This window comes from Falco peregrinus, chromosome 13 (assembly GCF_023634155.1).
Source record: "Falco peregrinus isolate bFalPer1 chromosome 13, bFalPer1.pri, whole genome shotgun sequence".
Taxonomy (NCBI): domain Eukaryota; kingdom Metazoa; phylum Chordata; class Aves; order Falconiformes; family Falconidae; genus Falco; species Falco peregrinus.
In genome coordinates, this window is record NC_073733.1 from 10,331,988 (window position 1) to 10,355,353 (window position 23,366).

At 39.0% G+C, this 23,366-nt stretch overlaps 1 protein-coding gene across 3 annotated transcripts in view; it reads right to left on the reverse strand.

Annotated features, from left to right (window-relative positions):
* The window catches only part of AFF2 (ALF transcription elongation factor 2), a 351,452-nt gene that overhangs the window by 120,602 nt on the left and 207,484 nt on the right, over window positions 1-23,366 (reverse strand). For all 3 annotated transcript variants that reach the window (XM_055818362.1, XM_055818361.1, XM_055818363.1), the window contains exons 5-7: window positions 22,001-22,087; window positions 19,302-19,338; window positions 18,994-19,045 (exon numbers count right to left, since the gene is read on the reverse strand). In XM_055818362.1, the coding sequence (XP_055674337.1) occupies window positions 18,994-19,045; window positions 19,302-19,338; window positions 22,001-22,087 (176 nt within the window). The remainder of the gene's footprint in view (window positions 1-18,993; window positions 19,046-19,301; window positions 19,339-22,000; window positions 22,088-23,366) is intronic.

Consider the following 23,366-nt stretch of genomic DNA (forward strand, 5'->3'; position numbering starts at 1 on the left):
TTGTTCAGTCTACTTTTCTACCATTTCACCCATCACCAGATGAGAGAACTTGTCAGGCAAAATTGTAGTTAATGATGTTTAATGGTGGCTAAGCCTGATAGACTTGTTTATTTCTTTTTCTTCTTTTTTGTTGCTTTACTCTCACTGAAATAATGAAAATATTACATGAACAACTTCTGTATTATTCGCAGGAAAAGCTTCCATTACCAATGCTAGGTAACATAAAGCTTTATCTGATTTATACAGCAATCTATATAAATCTACTTTTATGTTTTATTTGATTCCAGCCATTAGGTTGTGCTAGGAAGTAATCCTAAAATATATATCATAGTGGCAATTCACTGTACTATACCAAATTAATCTACATAAATCTATACCTGTGTACAGGGAACCAGCATGGTAATATCACCAGTATGGAGGAGGAATGGATGCCAGTAATTTTACTTGTAGGCTTTCTAGGAAGTTCAAGCTTTTTCTAAACCACTGAGCAGAATACAGATGTCCCCTGTTGAAAAATTCCTCTGCCTGAATTAACTGTATCATCATTAACATAGCCCTTACTTTTTAAATTTCAGAATACGAAACTGCATATTAGGAGAGGTATTTTCTCTTTATGACTGATCTAAAGTCAGAGAACTGGAGCACGAATGGGCTGTTTGGAACAGAATATCCATTTAAAAACCTGTATTCCTTACTGATTTAGAGTTCCTTACATAGCTGAAGCCAGTGTGCTTTGTACAGCTGAATGAGGCCAGCTGGCAAAGTAGAAGCATATCAGTATTCTGACTGCTTTTCTTTTGTTTGAATATTACCTCAGTGGCCGTACACTAAACGATGTGAACTTGATGGGTTTGACTATGACCTCAGCTAAACTGAACAATATGAAGCTGGCACATCTGTAATCTCAGGCTTGCTATTTTTCAATTTATTTTTCACCTGATTTGTATTAAGATGTGGTTCAAATTTTAAAATAAAAATAAAAAGGGCCCTTCTGCATTCCAAATCAATCAGCAAATGCTGGCATGCCAGAAGGCAGGCTTCATCTGCCTCTTCACACCACATTTGGTGGATCCCTGACTTATGAGAGCTTGATTTCTAAATGTTTATGCAGAAAGAAATGCTCTACACATCCGCTCATTCTCAGATAGCCTACAGGGATTTCTGGCAATACTATTTCCACCCCCCTGCCTTCCAGGTTTTCTCCCTGTGAATGCATAAAGACACAGTGACAGCAGGAGCAGGCTCAACCACAGTGAGCAGCATCCGTACATATTATTGCTATTGACTCCATGAGATAAGCTGGACATCTGTCTTTACTTTTAGCAAGTTCCACAAGGATAAACATGAACGTGAATGTGGGCTGTCCATGGACAGTTTACTGGTGCTCTTTTATAGCCCCATCTCATCACTGGGCTTCTGTCACTTTTGTCTGAGCTATATTTCAGCCTCAGGTCACAAGAGTTCAAAACACAGTCAATTAATCAAATGGTTTCTATGAACATAACTGCAGTTCAATAACTGTTTCCTATTCAACATAACCAAGGAAATAAAAGGAGAAGGTTAATGTGGAGATAGCTAGGTTACATGTGGAGCTTTAAGCAGCAGTCCTTGATTAGCCACCATCAGACAGGGCCTTTTATCGGTGGAGATGTTTTACGTGAGACAAAAAAACAAAGCTGGGACATTTATGGCCTGATCCTGCTCTCAAATAAAGTCAGGTTGAGTTCTTCCATTGACTTACGCATACTATGCACATACTATGACAGCTATGATCCTGACAATAAAATTAACACAACAGCAAAAAACCAAAAGGAAGATATAAAACCCTTCTCCTACGATGCACTGTGTTTACACTAAGATAGATATAGGATTCAAGTCTCTAGGGTGAAATAATTGCTCCCAAGAGGAGAGGAACTGAATATGGGACATGGCAGCTAATATGCCAAAGGGATGGGTAGGAGGGTGCTACACCAGCGCAACAGGTTTACATTCGTTTCAGTGGTATGAGGTGGGGTTTGCAAAGCTGCTGATTCCAGCTGGTGAAAGGGGAAGGCCCAAATTCCTCAGTCTCTGCTGCCCAAATATAACCTATCAAATGGGGTACGAAGCAGCACATTTAGCCTGCCAGCTGCCCATTTAGGAGGGCTTTTCTCTGTCTTGCTTCTATAAAATGTGCTGGGTTCCTTCTTCGCATCACCTATATCTGTTAAAAAGGGGCCAAATCTAAGCCCTCTAAGCAGCATGAGAATCATCCTTTGTGATGCGATAAACCCCCATAAATATGTGTTTCTAACCACTGAAGACAGCAAGCTTTGGAGGGCTTAAATGGAAAAAGCTAGTTTAGATGGAGCCAGTTCTGGGTATTGCTGCATATGTTAAGCAGCACTTCACTTGACAAATGGTCCCAAAGAAATCTATTGGCTATTCAGGGAGTAAGGTGGTGTTTGGTATGAGTAAGGGGAATAGAATCTGGCCCTTGTTTTATTTTCAGAGAGATTTCAAACATGTGTTTGTTCTAATCTTCCCTTCCTTCTAGTACTGCTGGTATTCACTTGGCCTGGCTTTAGAGGCAGAGGGATGTGAAAAACAGCACCAGTAAATAAAATAAATTATAAACTCTCCAATATACGACTAAAATAGCTTTTTTTCCCCCACTGTAAAATATGTGGCATAAACAAATTCCATAATGATGCTATGTGTTATAAAAATTTTATTGGCACTTGTTTGGAATCACCCGCATAATTTGCTTGTGAGTTCACTACTCGTGGGTAATGTGCTCATCCCAAATGCATGCTAAATGCCAGCTTATGTAAAAAGTCCTATTACAGTTTAGCAGAGATTACTTTTTTTTTTTTTTAACAGAAGCCTCTTGTAGTACAGAGGGTCACAGAAATTATAAAAATCTTATTCTATAATAGGCAATGTTTTCATTAGGTTTATCCCAAACACCCCATGTTAAATTCCAAAAGTGCTTAACAGTGACACCTATATCCACTCCACAATCTTACTTTTTTCCCCTTCCCATCTCTAACCACATCTTTGTGTCATATCATACGCATGTGGCTTCACCTAGAGAACACGGTCCCTTGTGCTAGGTCAGTATAAAGACACACTATAAAAGAGTCCTTGCTCTAGCAATTGTACTGCCTAAACAGTACAGGGAATCAGAAAAAAAAACGTTATTCCTATTTACAGACTGAGAACTGAGACACAATTTCCAAAAGGTCATAAAGTCCCTATAAAGAGCAGGAATTAAAATAAAATTCTCCTGAGCACAAATCCAGTGCCTTAACAACAAATTCATCTTCCCACAGCATCTGTGTTTTTCTTCATCTACTATATTCCATGTTCATCCCTGTACCATTTAAACATCCCTCTTTAGTACTGTGAGACAATTAGTACCTATCTTGACTTAAAGCATCACACACACAAAATAACCGTTGCCAACCAACTGCCTAAGCTTAGTATAAAGCAATTCCTTAGCCCCACAGAGAAAGCTGCAACAAAACCAGGAACAGACCAGATGCTGACTGGGCAGAGTTAAGCTGATTTTCCTCAGTTTCCTTTCATACTTTCCACTGCTTTCTTCTCTAATCATCTTCTGACTCATGATGATGCATGTGAAGATTATACAGGCAAGAGGCATACCTCTTGCATTGCCACATGCAACCTGAAATAAGGCCATCAGCCAAGGAAGCTCCTCTGGATACTTCTGTGCCTCCAACTACACACCCTGCTTGGACAGAATGAGGGAGAATTTGTGTAATTAACTTAAGATTTTTTCTTTTTTTTTTTCTGAAAAAAAAAAATGGAAAGGGAGTAGGACGTCTAGAGCATCTAAATTTTTCTCTAAGTACATATTACCTCTCAATTTTCAGGTGAATATTCTGTGAAAATTCATGACAAAATTTTTAAAAAATAGGCAATGTTTTACAGACAATATTTTTCTGTTAACTGACATATAAGAGAACTCTAAAACTTGTTATGAATTAAGGTTAACCCTCAAAAGAAGCACCTAATTTGCCATCACAGCAAAAAAGTGAGATGAAGAAAATGTCTTGTGAATTGCTGGGCATATTGGGTATTAATGCAATATAGTTCTTTCCAAGGAAAATGGAAACTTTAAATAAGAAAGAACACATTGCCCTTCTAATTTTCAGAATTATTTCCTACCTAAAGATAGACACATCGCTTCATTTTCAATCACTTGAGATCAAGTAACTTTCTCTAAAATCCAAAGAACATACCTGCTATTAACAATCTCAGCAGTGTTTAATAAAAAAGCACTTAAGCACAAACTGTACTTAATTTATATGACGTGTAGCTATAAGTTATCAACCCCAGAATCCTGTGCAGGAATTTGCAGGAATTAAATATTCAGTTTTTCTTTACTGATTCAAGTGGGAATTTTTTTCCCTCAATTGTGCAAGCTTGACAGCAGGGGAAAACGAGTCAAGTCAACCCTCCAGCATGAAACTCTGTACCATGGTGGGTACTGGGAAGAGGAGAGATGCAAGTCTGCTCAGGGAAGCCAGAGAGGTAGCAAGTTTACAGATTTTCAGAACAATCTCAGTTGTCAATACAGGAATAAACATGTCATCTGTTTTCGTTGAACCCATTGGCAAAGCTATTACATTGCTGAAATTTGGTTAAAGCAGGAGTGGAAAGTGCCTGAATCAACAAAATAGATCAGATGTGCTGGATAAATGCTAAGTGGAAAGCTATAGGAAGGACAAACACACGTATTCTGCTTAGAATATATTAAAAAAGAAATGTCAGAGGACCAGACCAGTCAGTCTGGGGAAGGAGATGGAAAGAAGGAAGGTAATAAAGCAATAATCTCAGACGCAGCTCTGGAATTACCCAAAGTCTGCAGTGCTCTGTGGGGATTTTAAAGAGCACATTTAGGAAATTTGTTAGGAATTAGGAAGGCAGGGTCAATAAAGTTAAACTCTGTCAATAATCACTCTGTAATATGTACAAGTATCTTCCGCCACAGTGCCTGAGGGCTACCCCTGAACTCAGAACTGAACTTTTCAAATTTAAAAAGATCCATTTATTGCAGCAAGTCATTCGAGAAAATTTTATTATGGAAAAAGGCCTAAAAATAAAGCTGTTTTTTTAACACTCAGGACTGACACTGCCCTGCACCCCACCCCCAAGAGCATCTATGAACCAAACTTTGCCAAGAGGAGTATTTAATGAGAAGTTTTTAAGTCATTATCCTGGCCATAACAGCACCTCATGTGACTGCAGGGATTTGGGAGGCCAGAGCAGGCCACCCACGGAGTGACCAGGTTATCAAAACATGGGGCCCAGCTCTGCACTGGGCTTGCTGGAGGGCGCTGAGACCAGCAGTCACATAATGGCCAGGGAAGGAGGAGAACGAGCCTCTCCCATACCTGGTCACCTTCACGCCTCCGAAGAATTAAGGCCATGTCTCCAGTGCATCCCATTGTGCTGCAAGGGGGCTTTTGCCTGATGCAGAGCAAGCTGGTGCCCGTGCGGAGGAAGCAGAGCAGCATGGCACCGCCGCCACAGTGCCACCAAGCTGCTGCCATGGGCCATCGTGGGCCAAGGGGACATGGTAGCTCCTCAGCACTGGTGTGGAGAGCTCTAATGCAGGGGGACACCACAGCTGTCCCCATGGCTGTCATCCTCGCCAGCACTTCTGAGCATCACTCCAGCCTCAGAGGTTCAGCCACAGACATCAGGGATATCTTGGCATAGAGCCTTCAGGAGGCAAAGGGCTACAAAAATTCATTGCAAGCTCATGTTTTCCTTGAGTATTTACACAAGGCATGTGCTCAAAGTTAAAAAGCCCTCCACTCTCTCTTCTATAATTCAAAACATTGTGGCATTACGGGATGCTATTAATGCTGAATTGCTGCAGATACCGACTGCCTGAGACAGCAGCCACTTGAAGTGTTCTGCTCCCGGTGAAAATATCTAAGGTGAAGGGTGGGAGCTGTGTGCTATGCAACATCAAAGAGTGAAATGAAAAGTAATTTTTTTTTAAAGTAAACTACCTAAATCATGGACGTTTTTAAGAGGGCTATCTAGGCCCTAGAACTGGATCTTGCTCTTTTTTCTCAGATGACATTCCAACAGTCTTGTTTATTGTTAAATGGCTCCATGGTGCTAATCTGGAATGGTATGTTACCAGGAAAACAGGAGTGCTTTAAGGACGTGGTTTTTAAAACGGACCTTCACGTCCTTCAGATGAATGACTCTAGTAACTTCACCGAGATGACTTTTATGACTAAATATACTGGGATCCTGCTCCACTGTCAACTCATTCAATTCATCCAGCAACACACTAAGGCAAATAAATCCACTGCAGGTCACACTTGCAGCAGGTTCAGCTTTTGGGTGTAGCATATGAAAATACATAATTTCAAAAATTTCAGCTTTATGTTAACTTCTGATTTCCAGTCAGAATATCCCACAAAGGTGCACTTTGCCACCCCACATACCCAAGTTTCAATGCTGCTTGATAAATGGCCTTCAGGAATTCAGTCCTAAAGGCACTCGCCACTTAAGTCCTGTCCCAGTGAGGCATGAGATCACATGCACATAAGATTACAACCAAGGGTTGCCAACACAGCACACTTGGATCTACCATCACCCCTCCTCTTTCTTCAGCAGGAAATTTTGTTTCAGCACAATTTGAGAATTTTGTTGACAAAACCACACCAGGTCTTCTACAAGTGCATGCCTGTGAGTGCCAAAACACATCAGCACCATCTGGACTGAACTGATTGCACTTGGGAAATGCTGGAGTACCCTGAAGGCTCTCCTGGGGAGGCACGGCAAATCCCAGTGCACAGTAAATTAAGAAGATATGCACATGTTTCTGCATGGGAAACAGGTCAGGTTTGTGACAAACCCACTGAAAGCAGCTCACAGACTCTGTGGGACTGGGTGCTCATGAGTGCTGAACGATCTGCAGTTGAAAACCCTGAATGTTTAATTCTGCATCCCTGCTTCATTCGGCTTACTTACGCTTTGCAAAACTCAGTGAAATCAACTGCAGTTTGAGGGATACTGAGACTAAACATGCTTTTTTTCCGAGTGCAAGCTCTGGAGCTGTAAATGATTAATACTAATAATGGGAAAAATCTGTCATGTATAAACAATATAAACAAACAGCAACAACCACTTAAATTTGTTAATCTGAGAATTTCTTTTCTCTGATTCTCTTTCATAAACAAAGTATTTTTTTTCATCAGACAGTATCTATTATGTTCAGCCTTGGTGTAGTTACAAGGCAAAAAATGTGGATTATTGATGAAATAGATCATAATGGCTCTTTCCAAGCCATTATCATTTATCATTTAAATGTGTATTCAATGAGCTTTAATCTGCAAATTTGTCACGACTGGGAGCCATTACGATTTAACAGATTCATTGTGTTTGCTTTATTCTTTTTTTAATACGATGCATGGTGTGTGTTCTGTAGACTACATGTGAAGTAATTTTACCTATCAGAATGGACTTCTTAAAAAACTTACAGATGAGCAGCTGTTTATTAAAGCCTTCAGTCTTTAAAAATACAACAATGCTGAAACACCATGTCGTTATACTAATAAACGAGTCCTGAAAAGCCTTCATAACCAGGTATATTGTGCTTTCTTCTGAAAAGTCGCAATCTCCCATTACTTCTAAGAACAGCACCAGGACTAGTACTATCTAAAATGTCAACTATATCAATTTTCTCCAATCCCCTAAATAGGTACTTTTTCTACGGGTTGAGACAAAGAAAACAAAATCAATGAATGCTCTCTCACTGGTATTAATCAGTCTGAGCTATGTACCATGTATTACCAAGGATCCAACCAATATCAATCCTTGTATGTTTTTTTTAAAAAAAAATAATTCGCAAGAGTCAATTAATAATAGCATGTAACACTTTGGCTAAAGCAAAATAGCATAGAAAGTTCTGTATTTTGGAGAAGGAAGGTGATACTGGATTTTTAGCTCAGTGTTTGCATAGCTGCACAGTTTACAAAACTGCAAGAAATGTCAGCAATTGGCAATACAAGAGCTTTTACTGGGTTTTGGCTATGGCAGATTAATTCCATATCCAGTTTGTACATAATTCACTTAACACCTTTTCGTACTCAAGTTTTGCAATTTCCTGAATGAAATCCCTCTGAGAGTGAGCTGCATACTATCTTAGCAAATTCCCCAGTAGTCGCCAGTACCGTTGCTGTTTGCTTTGAAAGACGACATGATGGGTAAATGCAAAAAAAGCTTATAAACCCAGATTTCAGATCATCCTTTGGTTGTGATCTCCCTTTCCTTCTTAACATCCCCCTCAAATGCTGTATGGGGGGACGGCTCCTCAGCCAGGCATAAGGCATGATGCCAGCAAAGGATCAGAACTATTCATACCGTAGCACGGTTTACCTCATGCCTTTTCTATTTTGCAGCAGGCTGCTCTGAACTGGTTTGGGGTGGGGACATGGAGGCAAGTGATATGCACATGTGATTGACAGCTGTGCCAAGATTAGTTGGGAAGCGTGGCCTCCAAAATGGCTGTAAAACATTGTGCTCCTCCTGGGTGAGCTGCCTACAGCCCTGCTGCGGTGGGGCTGCCCTGGAGCAGCTGAAAGCTCACCAAGTACCGCAGGGCTTGGGAGAGAGGAGGCTCTGTGTGCCCCTGGAGGTGGGCTCCAACCACCCCTCAGGCCATGCCTGCAGGCTGCTAAAAGGAATGACAGTGCCGAAGGCTTTTCTCATTATACATCGCAATACTGCAAATCCGCAAAAGCCGGTGGAGAGTTGTAGTAGCGTAGCATGATACTGCTGCACTCTGCCCACGTGAGGTACATTGTGGGCACTTTCATGCCACCCTTAAGCATGGTTTGACCCATGTTCACATATTAATGAATTATTAATGGATTTTCTGAGGATGGCTGACTTCTGTCTTAAACACAAATATTTCCAATCATTAAAAGATACGCATCAAAAAATAAAATAGGAATCATCTATTTGGCTTAACACAAAATAATCTCACATAAAAGGAAGTATTTTTTAACAGCACACATCTACTTTATGGCACTGGTCTCTTAACTTTGTGCTTATGAGTTAGGGAAACAGCTCCTTGGTGGATTACTTTTCATAGTTTGCTCAGTAATATGTTTACAAAGCCATTGTTACAACTAGATGCTTATATATTTTGATATACAGCATGCACTAGAACAGTACATCTTCAGAGATTTCATGCTTATTTTAAAACCCATTTAAATGTTTCTTTACCTTCCCTTCAAGCCAAACACAAGTTTATTGCCAGATACTCCAGGGCTCCATAGTCCAGTCTGACAGCAATTAAGGCAGAATTAGTGGTGCTTTGCAGGAAATGGTAACAGTGGCAAGTGTACAACAGCATGGGCCAAATTCATCTCTGACAGCAACTCCTCTTAAATAACTAACTTACTCTAGGAATTAATTTGACACTTGAAATTTCAAATAATGGCCTCTATTTTTAACTGTCTGACACTACTGAAGCACAAAACTCAGAGCCTGAGAAACGTTAAGTGGGTTTTATTTTCCTTTGTTACAAAACTGCTCATTTACTCACCCACTTTTTGCTGTGTATTAAGTCAACAGTCTACTCTATAAATCAGTTTTGTTAAGACGATAGAATGCATTATTTCAATGCAACCTGCACTTGCTCAATGGTTACCTGCCCTCGATAATTGTCAGTATTAGTGATAAACATTATCTCTAAACCATGCAGTGAATGACACAAAACACCCAAAATGTTGTTTGATAACATCTGTAATACTTCCTCTGATCCTATAATTATACAACACCCCAATACACAATAAATCCAATAGTTTGGTTGTACAGTCTGAAGAAAACTAAAGGAAGTATTTTTCTGTGCATGCCTTCTCCTTGAACTTAGACTCTAAAAGTGGTCTTAGGATTTTGCAGTAAGTTTGGACACTAAGCTCTGACAAAACTATCTCTTCCAAAAATGTAATGCCATCTACCTACAGTTCTTTAAACTTTCTCCTAGCTACATATAGTACCTATGATCCAATCTGATTCTGCAGCAGTTATCTAACTGTACAGAGCATCTAATCCAATTCAACGGTATCTATTTCTCCGTTAAAAAATCTTCTTTATCTGATATGTAAAATCTATAGATTTTTATGGTTTTTTGTTGGTGGGGATTTTTTTGTTTGTTTGTTTGGGGTTTGGTTTTGTGGGTTTTTTTTTGTTGGGTTTTTTTTTTGTGGTTTTTTTTTTTTTTTCCATGAAGAAGATAGCAGTCCCTACAGGGACTGTAAAATGAGGGGCTAGTGGCTGCTAGAGGCAGCATCCCCTGTGTGATGGAGATCTCATTCTGGTCCTTCCTTGCTTTGGGACAGGGAGGGAGCAGGGCCCTCAGAGCATCCTCAGGACTCCCACGTGTTTGGTGGGAGCCGCAGGTTAACAGGACATGGTGTCACAACCTGATCTTCAATGCTATTTTATTTTGTGATGAGGGAGATCCTTGAATAAAGTGGAAAAGAGCAGAAAATCCTTTATGTGACTTGCTGCACCTTCTCCCTTCGGGTTACAACTGCATTCTGCTCTCCATGGGGAAAAAAACAACAACTTAACCTCCCTCAGCAGTGAAGGACTTGCACTATTATCTCCCCCTGACTGTTGCATTGATTAGATTGGAAAATGAGTAACTTTTATCACACTTAATCTGAAATAACACTACCTAGCTTATGTTTATCCCTTTACATCTACAGAACAGATAATTGTGTGATCCTGGCAGTCAGACACAACACTGTGATGTCTCTTTTGATCCCTGGTGTCAGGTTAAAGGAGAGAAAAATAGAAAGTTAACCTGTGATTTAACACTGGCCACTGTCTGGCTCCTGCTCCCAGTCTGGTCTGGGTGGTTCAGACCTTTGTGAGTGCCTGCCTGGCTCCCTTCTCACCACACAGGTTTACTTGCTGCCACCTCTAATATCAGAGTCTGTGCTAGATTGTGCAGCATGTGCTTTACTTTGAACAGCAACTGACTTTTGCCTAAAAGAAATAACCAAGACACAGTTTTCTGGGTTTTTTTGGTGGTGGTTCCCCCCCCCCCCCCCCATTTCTCTCTTCCTTAATTTGTTTTTATGTACAGGGAAAGGCAGATTATTTCAATTAAGAGCCTGTCACTGACAACTGTAAGCAACGTTTCTTCAGTTCAGTGCAGCAGTGCAGTTTTAAGTTTCTCCCTGCTTCTGTCAGGATCTAATTTTCAAGGTCCTGTTGCCATGGCAGCAAGTTGGAATTTTAATCCAGTACTAAAGGTCAAGACAGGTCACCAGTTTCAGTTCCTCTTCAATCTCCCCATAAAGAGCCACAAAAAGAAGCTGAGATAAAGGTCTGACCTAACAAAAAATTCCAGTCTAGCACACAGCCAGACTTGAAGCTATATTATTTGTATAGGCTTTCAAATTTGTCTGGAACTATTGAAATTCATGCTAAATCAAATACGGACAGCACTGATTCACATTCCTCTCTCTCCGCAGAAAAGCATATATATCTCCTTAAAACACAGTTAGGTGCATGTAACTTATCAGGGAAAACCGAAAAAGCAAATACTTCAGTACAGTCTAACAGATAAATAGCTGTGAAAGCAATCCCCTCATTACTGGAGATATTTACTACTTTTGCAGACTCAGATGAGCCTGACAGCTGCATTTAAGTCTTTCTTGTCAGTACGAGGTAGATGAGTCAACACCTTGCTTTCAAAACCTATAAAGATCTTTTTATGAAGCATTTTGACTAAACAAGACTTTCCAGTAAGGGACAACCTCCTGAAAGCTAAACTACTGTCAGGTTTTGTTTACTATTTTTATCTTGAAGGATAAAAAGCTCCTGTGGAAATTAGGAAAAAAAATTTTATTTGCCAATTTTTTAGGCCCCCTCCTGTGTTTTCCATAACACAGATTTTAATTAAACAATTGGTTTGCACCTACTGGAGTAAAGCTACAGGCATCTCCGTCCTCCTCCAGGGCTACATCAATTTTTCAGGAAACTGCAGTTACAGCATTAGGAAAGTCTCACGATGCATTTCTCCAAGATGCATGGACACAAGTGAGGGAAGCAGCTCTTCCTCCAGGAATTTAGAACAGTAATTAGCCTAGCAGTGGGGAATATTTTCCTTTTTCACCATTTGGGAGGATCTATTTGTAAGGTAAAGCTATTCTGAATCTGTGGCTCCAAGGGCTATCCAAGACGGAGGATGAGTGAGCGTGGCCTAGCCCCATGGGGTGTTGTGAGAACTTGACTTCATAAAAAATAAGCCCTCTGGTCAGAAAATTGATAGGCTTTGAACCCTGCTGAGCCCTTAGCCCAAAGGATAATGGTAGCAATATAAGTTCTTCTGGGTGGAGAGTGTAAAGCTGAGAAAAATGTGGTGGATTATTTGGGTTGTCAGAGGGATTCAGAGGAAAGATGCAAAGGATTAACTTGTGATGTTAGGAAAAGTGGCTGTTAGTCTTACCTAGGATATTTAGAACACAAATTGGGAGTTTCAAGCCCACTCTGGTATTATGAATGCCAAACTTCCTGGCAAAACCCATTCTTCTTTCATCACCCATTTCCGATTCTGACTATCTTGCAGCATGGTGCAGATGAATCTGGGTGATAATTTTCTCAGTTTGTCTCAGGCTACTGAAGCCTACAAAGCCAGTAAGATATGATGGTAAGAATTAAAGGGACTAGAGCAAAGGGTATCAGTGAAAAAGAGCCAGACAGAAAAATGGCATAGCTTTGAACCTCAAAGTTACTGACAGGCCAGAGTTAAGACGAAGGGGAGCATGGTGAGGTCCAAATTATGGTGGCCAAAAAGCCAAGCAAGAAGTTGGTTTATATGCATTTTATCAGCAAATGTGCAGCTCACGAAACAAATGGGTGGGAGAGGTACCAAGTGTGGTAGCTTCCTCTGCTCTATCCTCATTTACATTTTCAGTTTCACTGAGTACATTTGTTTTTCAAAATGAATGTTTGAAGTTCAGAAGTGATTCCATCCCACAGAAATGTAAATTGGGAGGTCGGTTTGAGACTGGCCTTAAGCCATGAAGGCACAACATATGCTGCTGCCTGTGGAAAAGCTCTTTAAATACAGGGAAACCTGTGACAGATTTGCAGTTGAACCAGTTTCCAAAATGGGAACTGATATGTAGTGGACAGGGAAATGCATCCCGAATTCAAACATGGTAATGCGTGTTGTTTACCTGCCTCTATTAATACCAACACCTCAATAGTTGCAGTTCAGTGGTTGCATACATTTGGCAGGGACACAGTAGTGCATCCTACTTGAGAACAAAGTATTTCAACTGCTACTCATTAGTTAGGGCAAATAAATGTTGAATTTTTAATGGGAGGTTATACTGTATCAGAGGAAATTCAAAATGGTTCACTGCTCACTTGAGCTGCAATCAGCAGTGCCGGCAAGAATGCAGTTGGTTAGCTTGTTTCAGGCATTCTTAAAGGCAGTTACTATGTAAGTCTCCGATTGTCAAAAAAAATTACTCAACATTGATCAGCAAAATATAAGAGAATTAATTTAGTTCTGTTCCCACAATCTTTTAAACTGATTTATAAACATGTCAGGAGAAAGAGATCATGGAAAAGAATGTATTAGGAAATAACTTTATTTTGACAGGGAGGTTAAACTGTATGTGAGCCAGCTGAATAATGAAAACAAATTAAAAGTCTAATTTAGAAATTATTTTGAATAATGGGCTTATCTTCAAGGATACAGGGCTTTTAATTACGACATTGGATTTTAATGTTATTTCACAGCAGCTGAAATATTTTGCAAGTTTGCTCCTATAGGCAACTGTCCATAGGAAATGCTTGTATGGTTTATTCCCAGTTACTTAGTACTCTGCTCAAGAGGAAAAGCCTGCAGTAGTGAGGAACAGAGTAATACAATCTTGACTGCTCCAACCCCAAGAACTTATGAAGCAAAGGGATGCCAAGAAAAAGAGTAAATATGAAAGATGAATGGCATCTTATTAAAACAGACCCCTCTCTTTTCATTTGCTATTTGTCCCTTTAATATGTTTCACTGGAGCTCTCTAAAGATTAATGGAGTTCCAATTACATGCCACTGTTGTTTCACTTATCATAATTTGTACATGGCAGTGCAAGTCCCTTGTATTCATGACTTTCCCAGTTTACCCAGAGGGAATATCTTTGGAACTTCCTACTTCTAACAAACAGGCAGTACTTAGTGTAATGATTAAAGCTGGCCACGCTCGCTAAGTGAAAATGAACGTATGCTATAAAAGAAAGCAGGCTATCAACACTGTGGGATCAATTGATGCTCTTATGCTTTAATATGATCAGTTAAAAACTGTAATTAGAAATACTAAAATTTCAGCTTCTTCAGGGTATTACACCTGGGCTGGATTGTTACTGGAACACAGATATAGAGTTGGATACATAAATAGAAAGATTCTTCCTATTCCAGTTGGAGGTGAATTTTACATTTTTGGTTTGTGTGACTGAACTGGAAATGATGCATCAACATTGAATAATTCCTTTCAAGGTTAAGAATTCATCAGTGCTTCTTGATTTGAACATTCTGAATAACAACGTTACTTGTTGTTGCATTATCCAATATACAATCCTTGGTGTAAAATCCTCTTGATGTCTGATTACTCTTCATAAGGACCTCACGCTGATTCATTTCAAACCGTGAATTACCTTTAATTCATAGCTTGAACATGCTGCCAAATTTTGTTTTCCATGCTCCCAGGTGGCTGTCCCTGACACAGTGGAGAACTTCCAAAAAACCATTAGATACTTATGAAAAGTAGTTAGATATCAAGAAGCACATTTCCATTTTCAAACAGGTTTCCATCAAGTATTACAATAATCTTTGGGACCAGAAAAGTACTGGCATTTACTGAAATATTTTCAGTGAAGTGAACTGTGAAGTGAAATCCTGGCCCAACTGAAATCAGTGGTGAGCGTCCTTTGAAAAATCTTTGCTGAAATATCACATAAAGAGTTTCAGCTGCTTGTTATGTTTTTGAGCCCACTGCATTTAGTTGCTCTCTAGCCCCCACACAGGTTGTGTATCATTAAGTATGATGGATAACAAAAACCTCTATAAAGATAAAACAAGTTGGTTTCGTCTGATCCATAAAAAATTGCTGCTCTAAGTTTTTTAATGGTTTCCGGTAGTTCACTGAGCCCATGTGAAGGGCCTTTTAATACTGTATTAATACAGTAAGTATAGGAAGTAATTTTATGACAGGGGAAGAATACCATTATGATTACATTCTTCTTTTTAGCTAGGCTTTTATGGAAACTACCCAAGACTACTCTGCAGTACGATTTTGAAACACAGGATGTGCTTGATTAAAAAGGTTCTGGGTATTTTCCAACTGGACAGAGGCCAAACGCTAACAACCAAAACAGAACAAAAGGACTGGATGTTTGAGGATGACATACTTGCAGCGGTAATTATATAACAGAAACCTACGTCGCGAGCGGAGTTCTTACCCTCAAATTCATGGAAGCTGACAGAAAATCCTTCTCAGAGCAATTGGTTGCACCTTATCTGTTCCTGCTTACTATGCTTCATAATAAACTAATCAGAGTAGACTGGCTGAAAACTGACTGCACGATACCCAATGGAGATTTACAGTGAATTTGAAATTAATAAAAAAAAAAAAAAAAAAAAAAAAAAAAAAAGGAAGCCAAGTGTCATAGTTTTATATAGCCTGATTTCAGCTTTAAAAATTCACTATGGTATACACATACGCATGAGCATCAGTGTTCAAACTTTCATTTTCAAGATTTTTGAGTAGAAATTAGGATCTTATGTTAGTTACATGGACACATACTCATATACAACATGTCTGCAGAATTTAGACAGAATTCCAGCTACTCTACTTTCTATTTTACCTGCCGCAAGGCATTTGGGGTTGGATTTCTCCAACACGTGGATGCAATAAAGTACATTGAAAAAGTAAAAAAAAGGATGCAATCCCTATTTCAGAAAACTTTACTTAGACAAGAAATCATGCACCTTGCATCTCCCTACAAAAGCAAGATGTTGGTCAATTAATCCACCTTACAGTATGTCACCTCTGTTCTTCCCCCTAAAAGCACACACCTGAAAGGTTATCTTGCAAACATTATACATCCCTTTGGTCTGATCTTCCATAATGCAAATGTTTCTACACCTGATTTCTGTAATGACATACAGCGAGGTTGGCTGCTGGAGCACAATACAACATAATGAAGGTAAACCATCTTTGTTCTGCATACATTGTTCAACTAGTCATGGTATAACTCAGCAATATGGTGAAGGCAAGCATATTACTACCAGTTCCTACAGGTTTCTAACAAAGCAAATGGCATCTGTAAGGCTGTCACTAGGACTAATGTAAATGAAAAATACAATTTAAGTTTCACTTGAATTGCACATAAACTTAATGTTGGGGAAATTCTAGAAACACGTCCAGGTTAAAAGGTCTCTGACAAAGCATACAGATGAACAAATGCAAATTCAGTCAGATTTGATCAAACTGAAATACAGATAAGAGATGCCATTGACAAAATATATAAGGAATTGGTGGGGGATACAGTTTTGAAGTCAAGAAGATCATTCCGTGTGGTTGGCAGTGTAGCAACAAATGTTACAGGGGATAAGTTGGACTGTAATTCCACTCTTACACTCCAATATCCCTGAAACTGACAATGTTAGAAAGATTAAATCCCTCTTAATACAACTGCAATCTGATAAATACTAGATTATTAAAATATACAATGACTGCAGGAGCTGTCAGTCTATCAGGGTTTATTTGGATTGTGCTATCCAGCTCCATTTGATACCATTACATCTTCCTGCCCCACTCTCTGCTTTAATTTCATTATGTCCCCAAATACTGTAATTCCCAGTGAAAGCAGTGGTAACTGCACACGCAGATCTAAAGAAACAAATTGGCCTCGTAATACCCAGTCTCACAGTGGACTGCCTCCTAACCTCCCAAAGCCCTATGGAAATTCTTAGAAGCTGCCTTAACAATTTTTCTGCAGTAAAAGAGAAAAAGTGATAGTAATGGGTTAGCTGATCTTCATTTGGAAGCTAAAAATAAAAGTAGCTTTATTGCAGCTCTGATCTCTCATGTGTAAAATCTATCACCTACCATAAGAAGGCAGTTCATTGCAGCAGAAATCTGATTGATAGTACTGGAACTTTAGATCAAGCAGCAGAACAGAGAGCAACTGGTTCATAAAATGTACTCAGTGTCTTCGGGTTTTATATCAGGCTTCCTATAGAGAGCTTTGGTCCCATTAAATGCACTATATACCACTGAGCTCTGAAGCACTGTTCTTTTGAAATTCAGCTTATAACTATAAACCATGATTGACAAGTCTATTACTGTTGGTTACAAACTATTGAAATATTGTATTTTATGGTATACTCACTAAAATATTTTTCACAGTGGAATCCAAATACACTTGCTTTAGGAGAAAAATAATTTTAAGATGTAATAATATTTTCTTACTTTTTTTTTTTTTTTTTTTACTACAGAATGGGCTTGATGTTAGGTTTGGATCACTTAGTTGTTCTGAAACATGAATGCACTCATTCTGTAACCAAGAACAGTGGGTATAGTTGGCTACATTCTTTAAAAAACCAAGCCATTACTAGATATCAAACAGCAAAAGTTAAAAACTAATTTGTTACTAAGTTTCATAAATAAATGCTATTCATGCAGATGAATCTATTTATCATTAGCATTCCTATCCAATTTTCATTCAATCTGAAGAGAAAAAACATTTAATTTTAAAATTGAATTATTTGTTTAACTATAATTTTGTAAAGCTTTACTCAGCAAACTTTATTTGAATGAGTACTTCCTTGACTTGAGTTTATGAGCAAATAACTGGACCTTCAGAGCCTGGTGAGTACATCAGTTGATTTAGAACCCACATCTAGCCTAGTCCTGCATTTCTTACATGGTCACAGACAAATCACTGATCTCCAACAAGTCCTTTCCTGTACACATACTTGCACTCAGAATCAATATATTTGAATTCATTTAAAAAAAACCACGTAGGTATCTCCACATTGATTTTTCTTTTCCTACAGGGATTTACTTAAACTGTGTCGACTAGATTAAGGGGAACCACTAGAATAATTTTGCAGTCATTTTAAATGAACATATTGTATTTACATAAACATCAGTTAAGCTAGTGCAGTTCTCCATTCGGTAGTTTAAAATACTTGAAGACTAAAAAAAATATCAGCACTGAACTGAAATCAGACCCACACATTTTTGTAAGTATAAAAACAACAACCTACTTTTCAAAGTTATTATTTAATTCCTGTCTGTACATTACTTTGAGGTCCTGGGGTAAAAGTAAAAAAGCAGTCCAGTCTCCACTCACTGCTACATTATTGCAGTGAAGCACCAAAGAAAAATGGCTTAACACAACAGAGAATTATCTCTTCCACAATTTTCGACTGCCTTATTTATAGATAATCTGTGATTTTCAGCTGTTTCAAAGTATGAAACTCAAGACCAGCTTTTCAACACCAGCTAGTAGAATCATTCTGTGTGATGTGTTTTACTCTCTCTCGCTGTATGAGTGTTAAAATTCCTGCATCATCTGTTCATTGGGTTGCATTTTCTATTGTAAGAGGCTTAGCATCTGATGAGAGAAGCATAAAAGTGATTTAATTTTGGCAAGCTGTACAACTAAAATCAGCATTATTTCTGCTTAATAAACTCATCTTTCACACATACCTCTGTTAGCTAATGCTTAAAAAGAAGAAACAGTAATAAGCACTGAAAACATAAAACTGGTTTATGGCTAATTTTTAAGGACTACTGAGAACACCTGAACACCAGGACAACATTATGAGCAGAGCTAGATTTTAGTTACCTTTGGAGAAATAAGTTCATTCTTTATGATAAATTTGAAACAAGATTTAAAGCTGGAAATAATAATACTTACGACTTTTGTGGCACTGACTTAGTTGCAACTTTCCCTGCTGGATCACTCCACTCTGCAAACAAAGGAAACACATTTTCAAATGTCAAAAGATTACTGTAGAATTAGAATGCACCCAAAGCTGTCAGCCCATCTAATTATACTTGGTTTCACAACATGCCACAATGCATAACGTAATAAAAAATGGAACCGATCTGCTTTAGCACCAGAGAAATTAATTTTTTTAGGCTTTGTTTTAACGATCTTAAGCGGGGAAAAACCCCCAACAAAACCCAACTCTGAAGGTTAGGACTAGGATGGTAAAGACCTACTTTGTACATTGTATCCTGAGGTCAGATGTTGGGAGTCCTACAAAAAAGAACATACAAAATGTCAGCATTAGTTAAATAAAATGAAGAAGGTAAGATTGATTAAGGGCACTGGCATTACACAAACAAGGAAGGAGATGCTACATGGAAGGAATCATGTGATTGTTAAGGCAGCACCAGTGACATAAGCTTAAAAACCATTAACTGTGGAGACAGAGCACCATTGAGGGACCCTTTCACAGTTCAGACAAGAGCTTGTCCTCAGCTGTTGTAAATCTACATACCCCTTTATGGAGGCACTGCACAGATTTATACCCACAGTGGTCCTAGACTTCTCCAGGCTTGGCCACGGATGTGTGTATGAGCCACCTTGATGTACAATTTAGACTGCAGCATGAATGCAACTATGCATTAAATTCAGCACCACTGCCTTTCTGTTTCTGATCTCACTGCTTGGAAATACAGTAACCTTTTGTTGATAGTCAGTTTTTATTTGGACTGTGACACACAGGATTTGATAAAGACAGAGGAAGCAGATCTTCAGCTGATGGAAACTGGTCCAAATCCAATGAAATCAATGGAAGTACAATAACGTTAAACCAGCAAAGAATCTGGCTTGTAACACTAAGCATGCTAATGCTGGGATTCTTGCTGGCTCACAATAACTGAGCTGCTTCCTTAATGTCACAGTGTTTTCTTGCTTCGTTTTTCTCTAGGCTTTATAGTCCACAGCGACTGTAATCAGCTTTCCTTCCAAGCAGAGTTTGATCATTTGAAATTAAGGTGTTATTTACAACCTCATCTTACAGACAGGCACTACTTTGCTGGAAGTGTTAGTTCTGTAGGATGTTAAAGTCATTAAAGCCCTCACTGCACTTCCTCTTAGGGCATTATTAGTTCCTAATATTATACTGTGCTGTCAGTCAGTCCCTTGTGAAGTAAATCATGCCCTAAGAGTAAACATGGCACTTTAAATTTGAATGTCAAAGGGATAAATTGTTCTGATAAGTTCCGCCTTTTTTATCACACTTCTTTATACATGTTTCTCATGAGGATACTTTTTTTTTTTTAATAGTTAAATAGAGAACTTCCAATAGTGCCCGTCTCTGGTTTATATAGCTACATTATGTCTAAGTACTATAATTTGGCTAGCTATAATTCATTTAACGTGATGTTCTGAGGAAAGATTTCTGTTGTATTTTTTAAAGTAAAACTAGCAAAATTGGAAACATTTATGTGTTTGCTTATTTCCTGAAATGCTAACTAAAACCAAAATATATATATAAAAAAATCTGATTTATATTTTGTATCAAAGTGGTATCAGGTCAAGAATTTTAGGACCAACATTTAACATGTCCATAAATTAACTTTGATGTTGATCTTAAAGGTTTCAAGTACACTTAATAGAAAGAGAAAAACAACCCAAAAACTTCAGCTTCTCTGAACCTGTGCTTATACTGCTGCCAGTGGAGACAGAGGCAGTCTGCAGGACTTCAACCATTTTCTGTAGAGCCCATCAAAAACTGAGCCCTACATTAAGAGACAGTATAAATTTTAAAAATACTGCTTCCAGTGGGCAAGAACCTACTCTTACTGTATTCATAGAGGTCAGATTCCACTTTCACCTAAATGGGTTCAACTGCCTTTAACCCAATTTGCAATAAGAATTATACTCTTATGATTTCTGATGCTTAATGCTGCAGCTACAGTGACAATGGCAGTGCTAGAGCAGTAACAATCACATTCCATTAAAATAAGGTATTCTGGGCACTGGCTTTGTTTTTTTAGGAGCCACAGATACTGTTAATTTCATATGATTCCCAATTAAGTATGGCAGCTGCATTTCAGACGGCAATATCTGCCAAACAGATAAAATCAGCAAAGGAACACCACATTCTAGTTTCTAAAATAGGATATGATCACTTGAACCATAAAGTCAAGCAGTACCAGTTTTATAAGCTATTTTCCAAGGTCCCACCTTTAGAAAGAAACTTTTATGTAGCTCCATGTCAGACTGGTGTAGATTTCCCACCTGGGGGAAGTTCTCCCCTTCCCCACACACCATCAGCTCACAGTTGTTCAGGTCCCAGCAAAAGACACCTCTGGCAATAACTGCCCTGGGTATGAGCTCAATCTCTAACAGTGCTACCAGAGTCATAGCTAGATGGCAACCACAGAATGTGGGCTAAAGGCATGTTCAAATCATGCAGCTTAAAGATTCACTGCACGTTAAGTGAACTGCAGGTACTCTCCAGGCACGGGCCTTCGACTGCATGCTTTTAACAAGGTGCTGAGGATTGCAATGCACAACTGCACGTGCCTTTGGAGTGTGCATGCAGGCAGATGCCATTGCACTGTTCAAACTTCATCATGCAATCAACTACTAAGTAGGGTAACCATTTCAAATGACCGTTTCATTGCACTGCACAAATAATAATGGAAGAAAAACAAATAAAATATATTGTACTTAATGTAGAAAGACTCTCACAACAGAGGTAAAGTTCCCTTTCCCTCCACTGTTAACTTCTGCAGCTTTTAAATAAGCAATCCTAATCATTCCAACAGTCTGATTGGGAATTTCCAATTAAAAATAGTATTAGAAATTTTTGTAAATTGAACCAATTACAAAAATAAACTCTCCAGCAAAGAACACTAAACAGAACAGGATGTTAATCAGGTCATTGGTAATAGCCTACTTGTACCTTGCTTGGGATAGAAAACTTGGTCTGCTCAGCCTTGCCAGGAGTGTGAATAGCAGTAAGAGGAGGAGGCCAGGAATGGGTCATCTCCTAAGGAAGAAAAAACACGCTTTTGAAAACAAATTTGTATACGTAAAGAAAGAAGAGAGAAAACGATGATCACATACTGTCTCCTGAGACTGGAGATGTAATTGCTTAAGGAAGCATCACCACTCATCCTTACATAGCAGATGAACACCTTAACTACCCAACAGGCAGCACTTCCCGGGAATGAGGGTGAGGACAGGTTTTATTCTTGAAAATTTTTACCATCTGTGCATTCATCAGGTGGCAGCTGACTCCACTCCATGGTCAGCCTGTTAAGCTGTATGAAGCCATCACAGGTACAGAACAAGGTTTTACCTGCAAAGCTCAAGTAGGAAGGGGGTCCCTCCTGTATCATATTGGATGCAACCCTATGGAGGATTGCATGGTGGTAAAATACAACCCTATTCAAGATTGCATAGTGACAAAATAAACCAGAGGCAGGTCCAGAAAAAGCTGGAGTGGCCTTGCAGCATGAATGCCTGGTGTAGAAGGGAATGGGAAAAGTGTCCTATGCACCAAAGCACCTTCTCGTAGCACTGGCCATAGGCACTTACTGTGGTATGTAACATCACAGCATCAGAAAACTACTGATTCCATTTTAAAATGAGGGACTGAGAGATTAGGTGATTTGCACAGGGTTACACAGAAAGCCTGTATTTAACTAGGAATTCCAAGTCTCTGGTGAAGACCTGCCTATCAGACCATCTAAGCAAGTTGCCTATTTTCTGTATCACTGTATTAATTCATCACTTGTACACACATGTTCCAGCTATCCAGAAAGAAATCACCTGGGTGCCCGTGGCTATGCAACAGAAGCAGAAGTGGCAGCGCACACCCTGCTTTTTCATACCGAGGCCTACAACCACTGCCCCACCGAGCTCGGTGGGAGCCAACTGGGGCTTATGTTCAGAGCAGGGGGAAAAATATCAGTAAAATAGTGAAATTGCAGAAGTGTTGTTTTAGGCAGAGCTTGTAAATGCCCTTCTAATGAGTGTGTTTTATGCTAGATGCTGCTCCATTCTCTTTTATCTTTGTTTTTAAAATATTGAGCAAGGCATTAATACCTGTCTCTGACAATCCATTATATCTTTGTTTTGGTTTTTCTTCTTTGCCTACAAAGCTCAGAAAGGATTTTTTCTTGAGACAAAGGAGACAAAGAGCAAAAGAGGGTCTGATCTAGGAAATATTGCGTGCATACTCCTGACTGTAGCAACCTAAACTTCCCAGCTGCTATTTTGCACTGGTTGAGTCCAGGGCCAGTCACAACAAAGCTTATGAACAC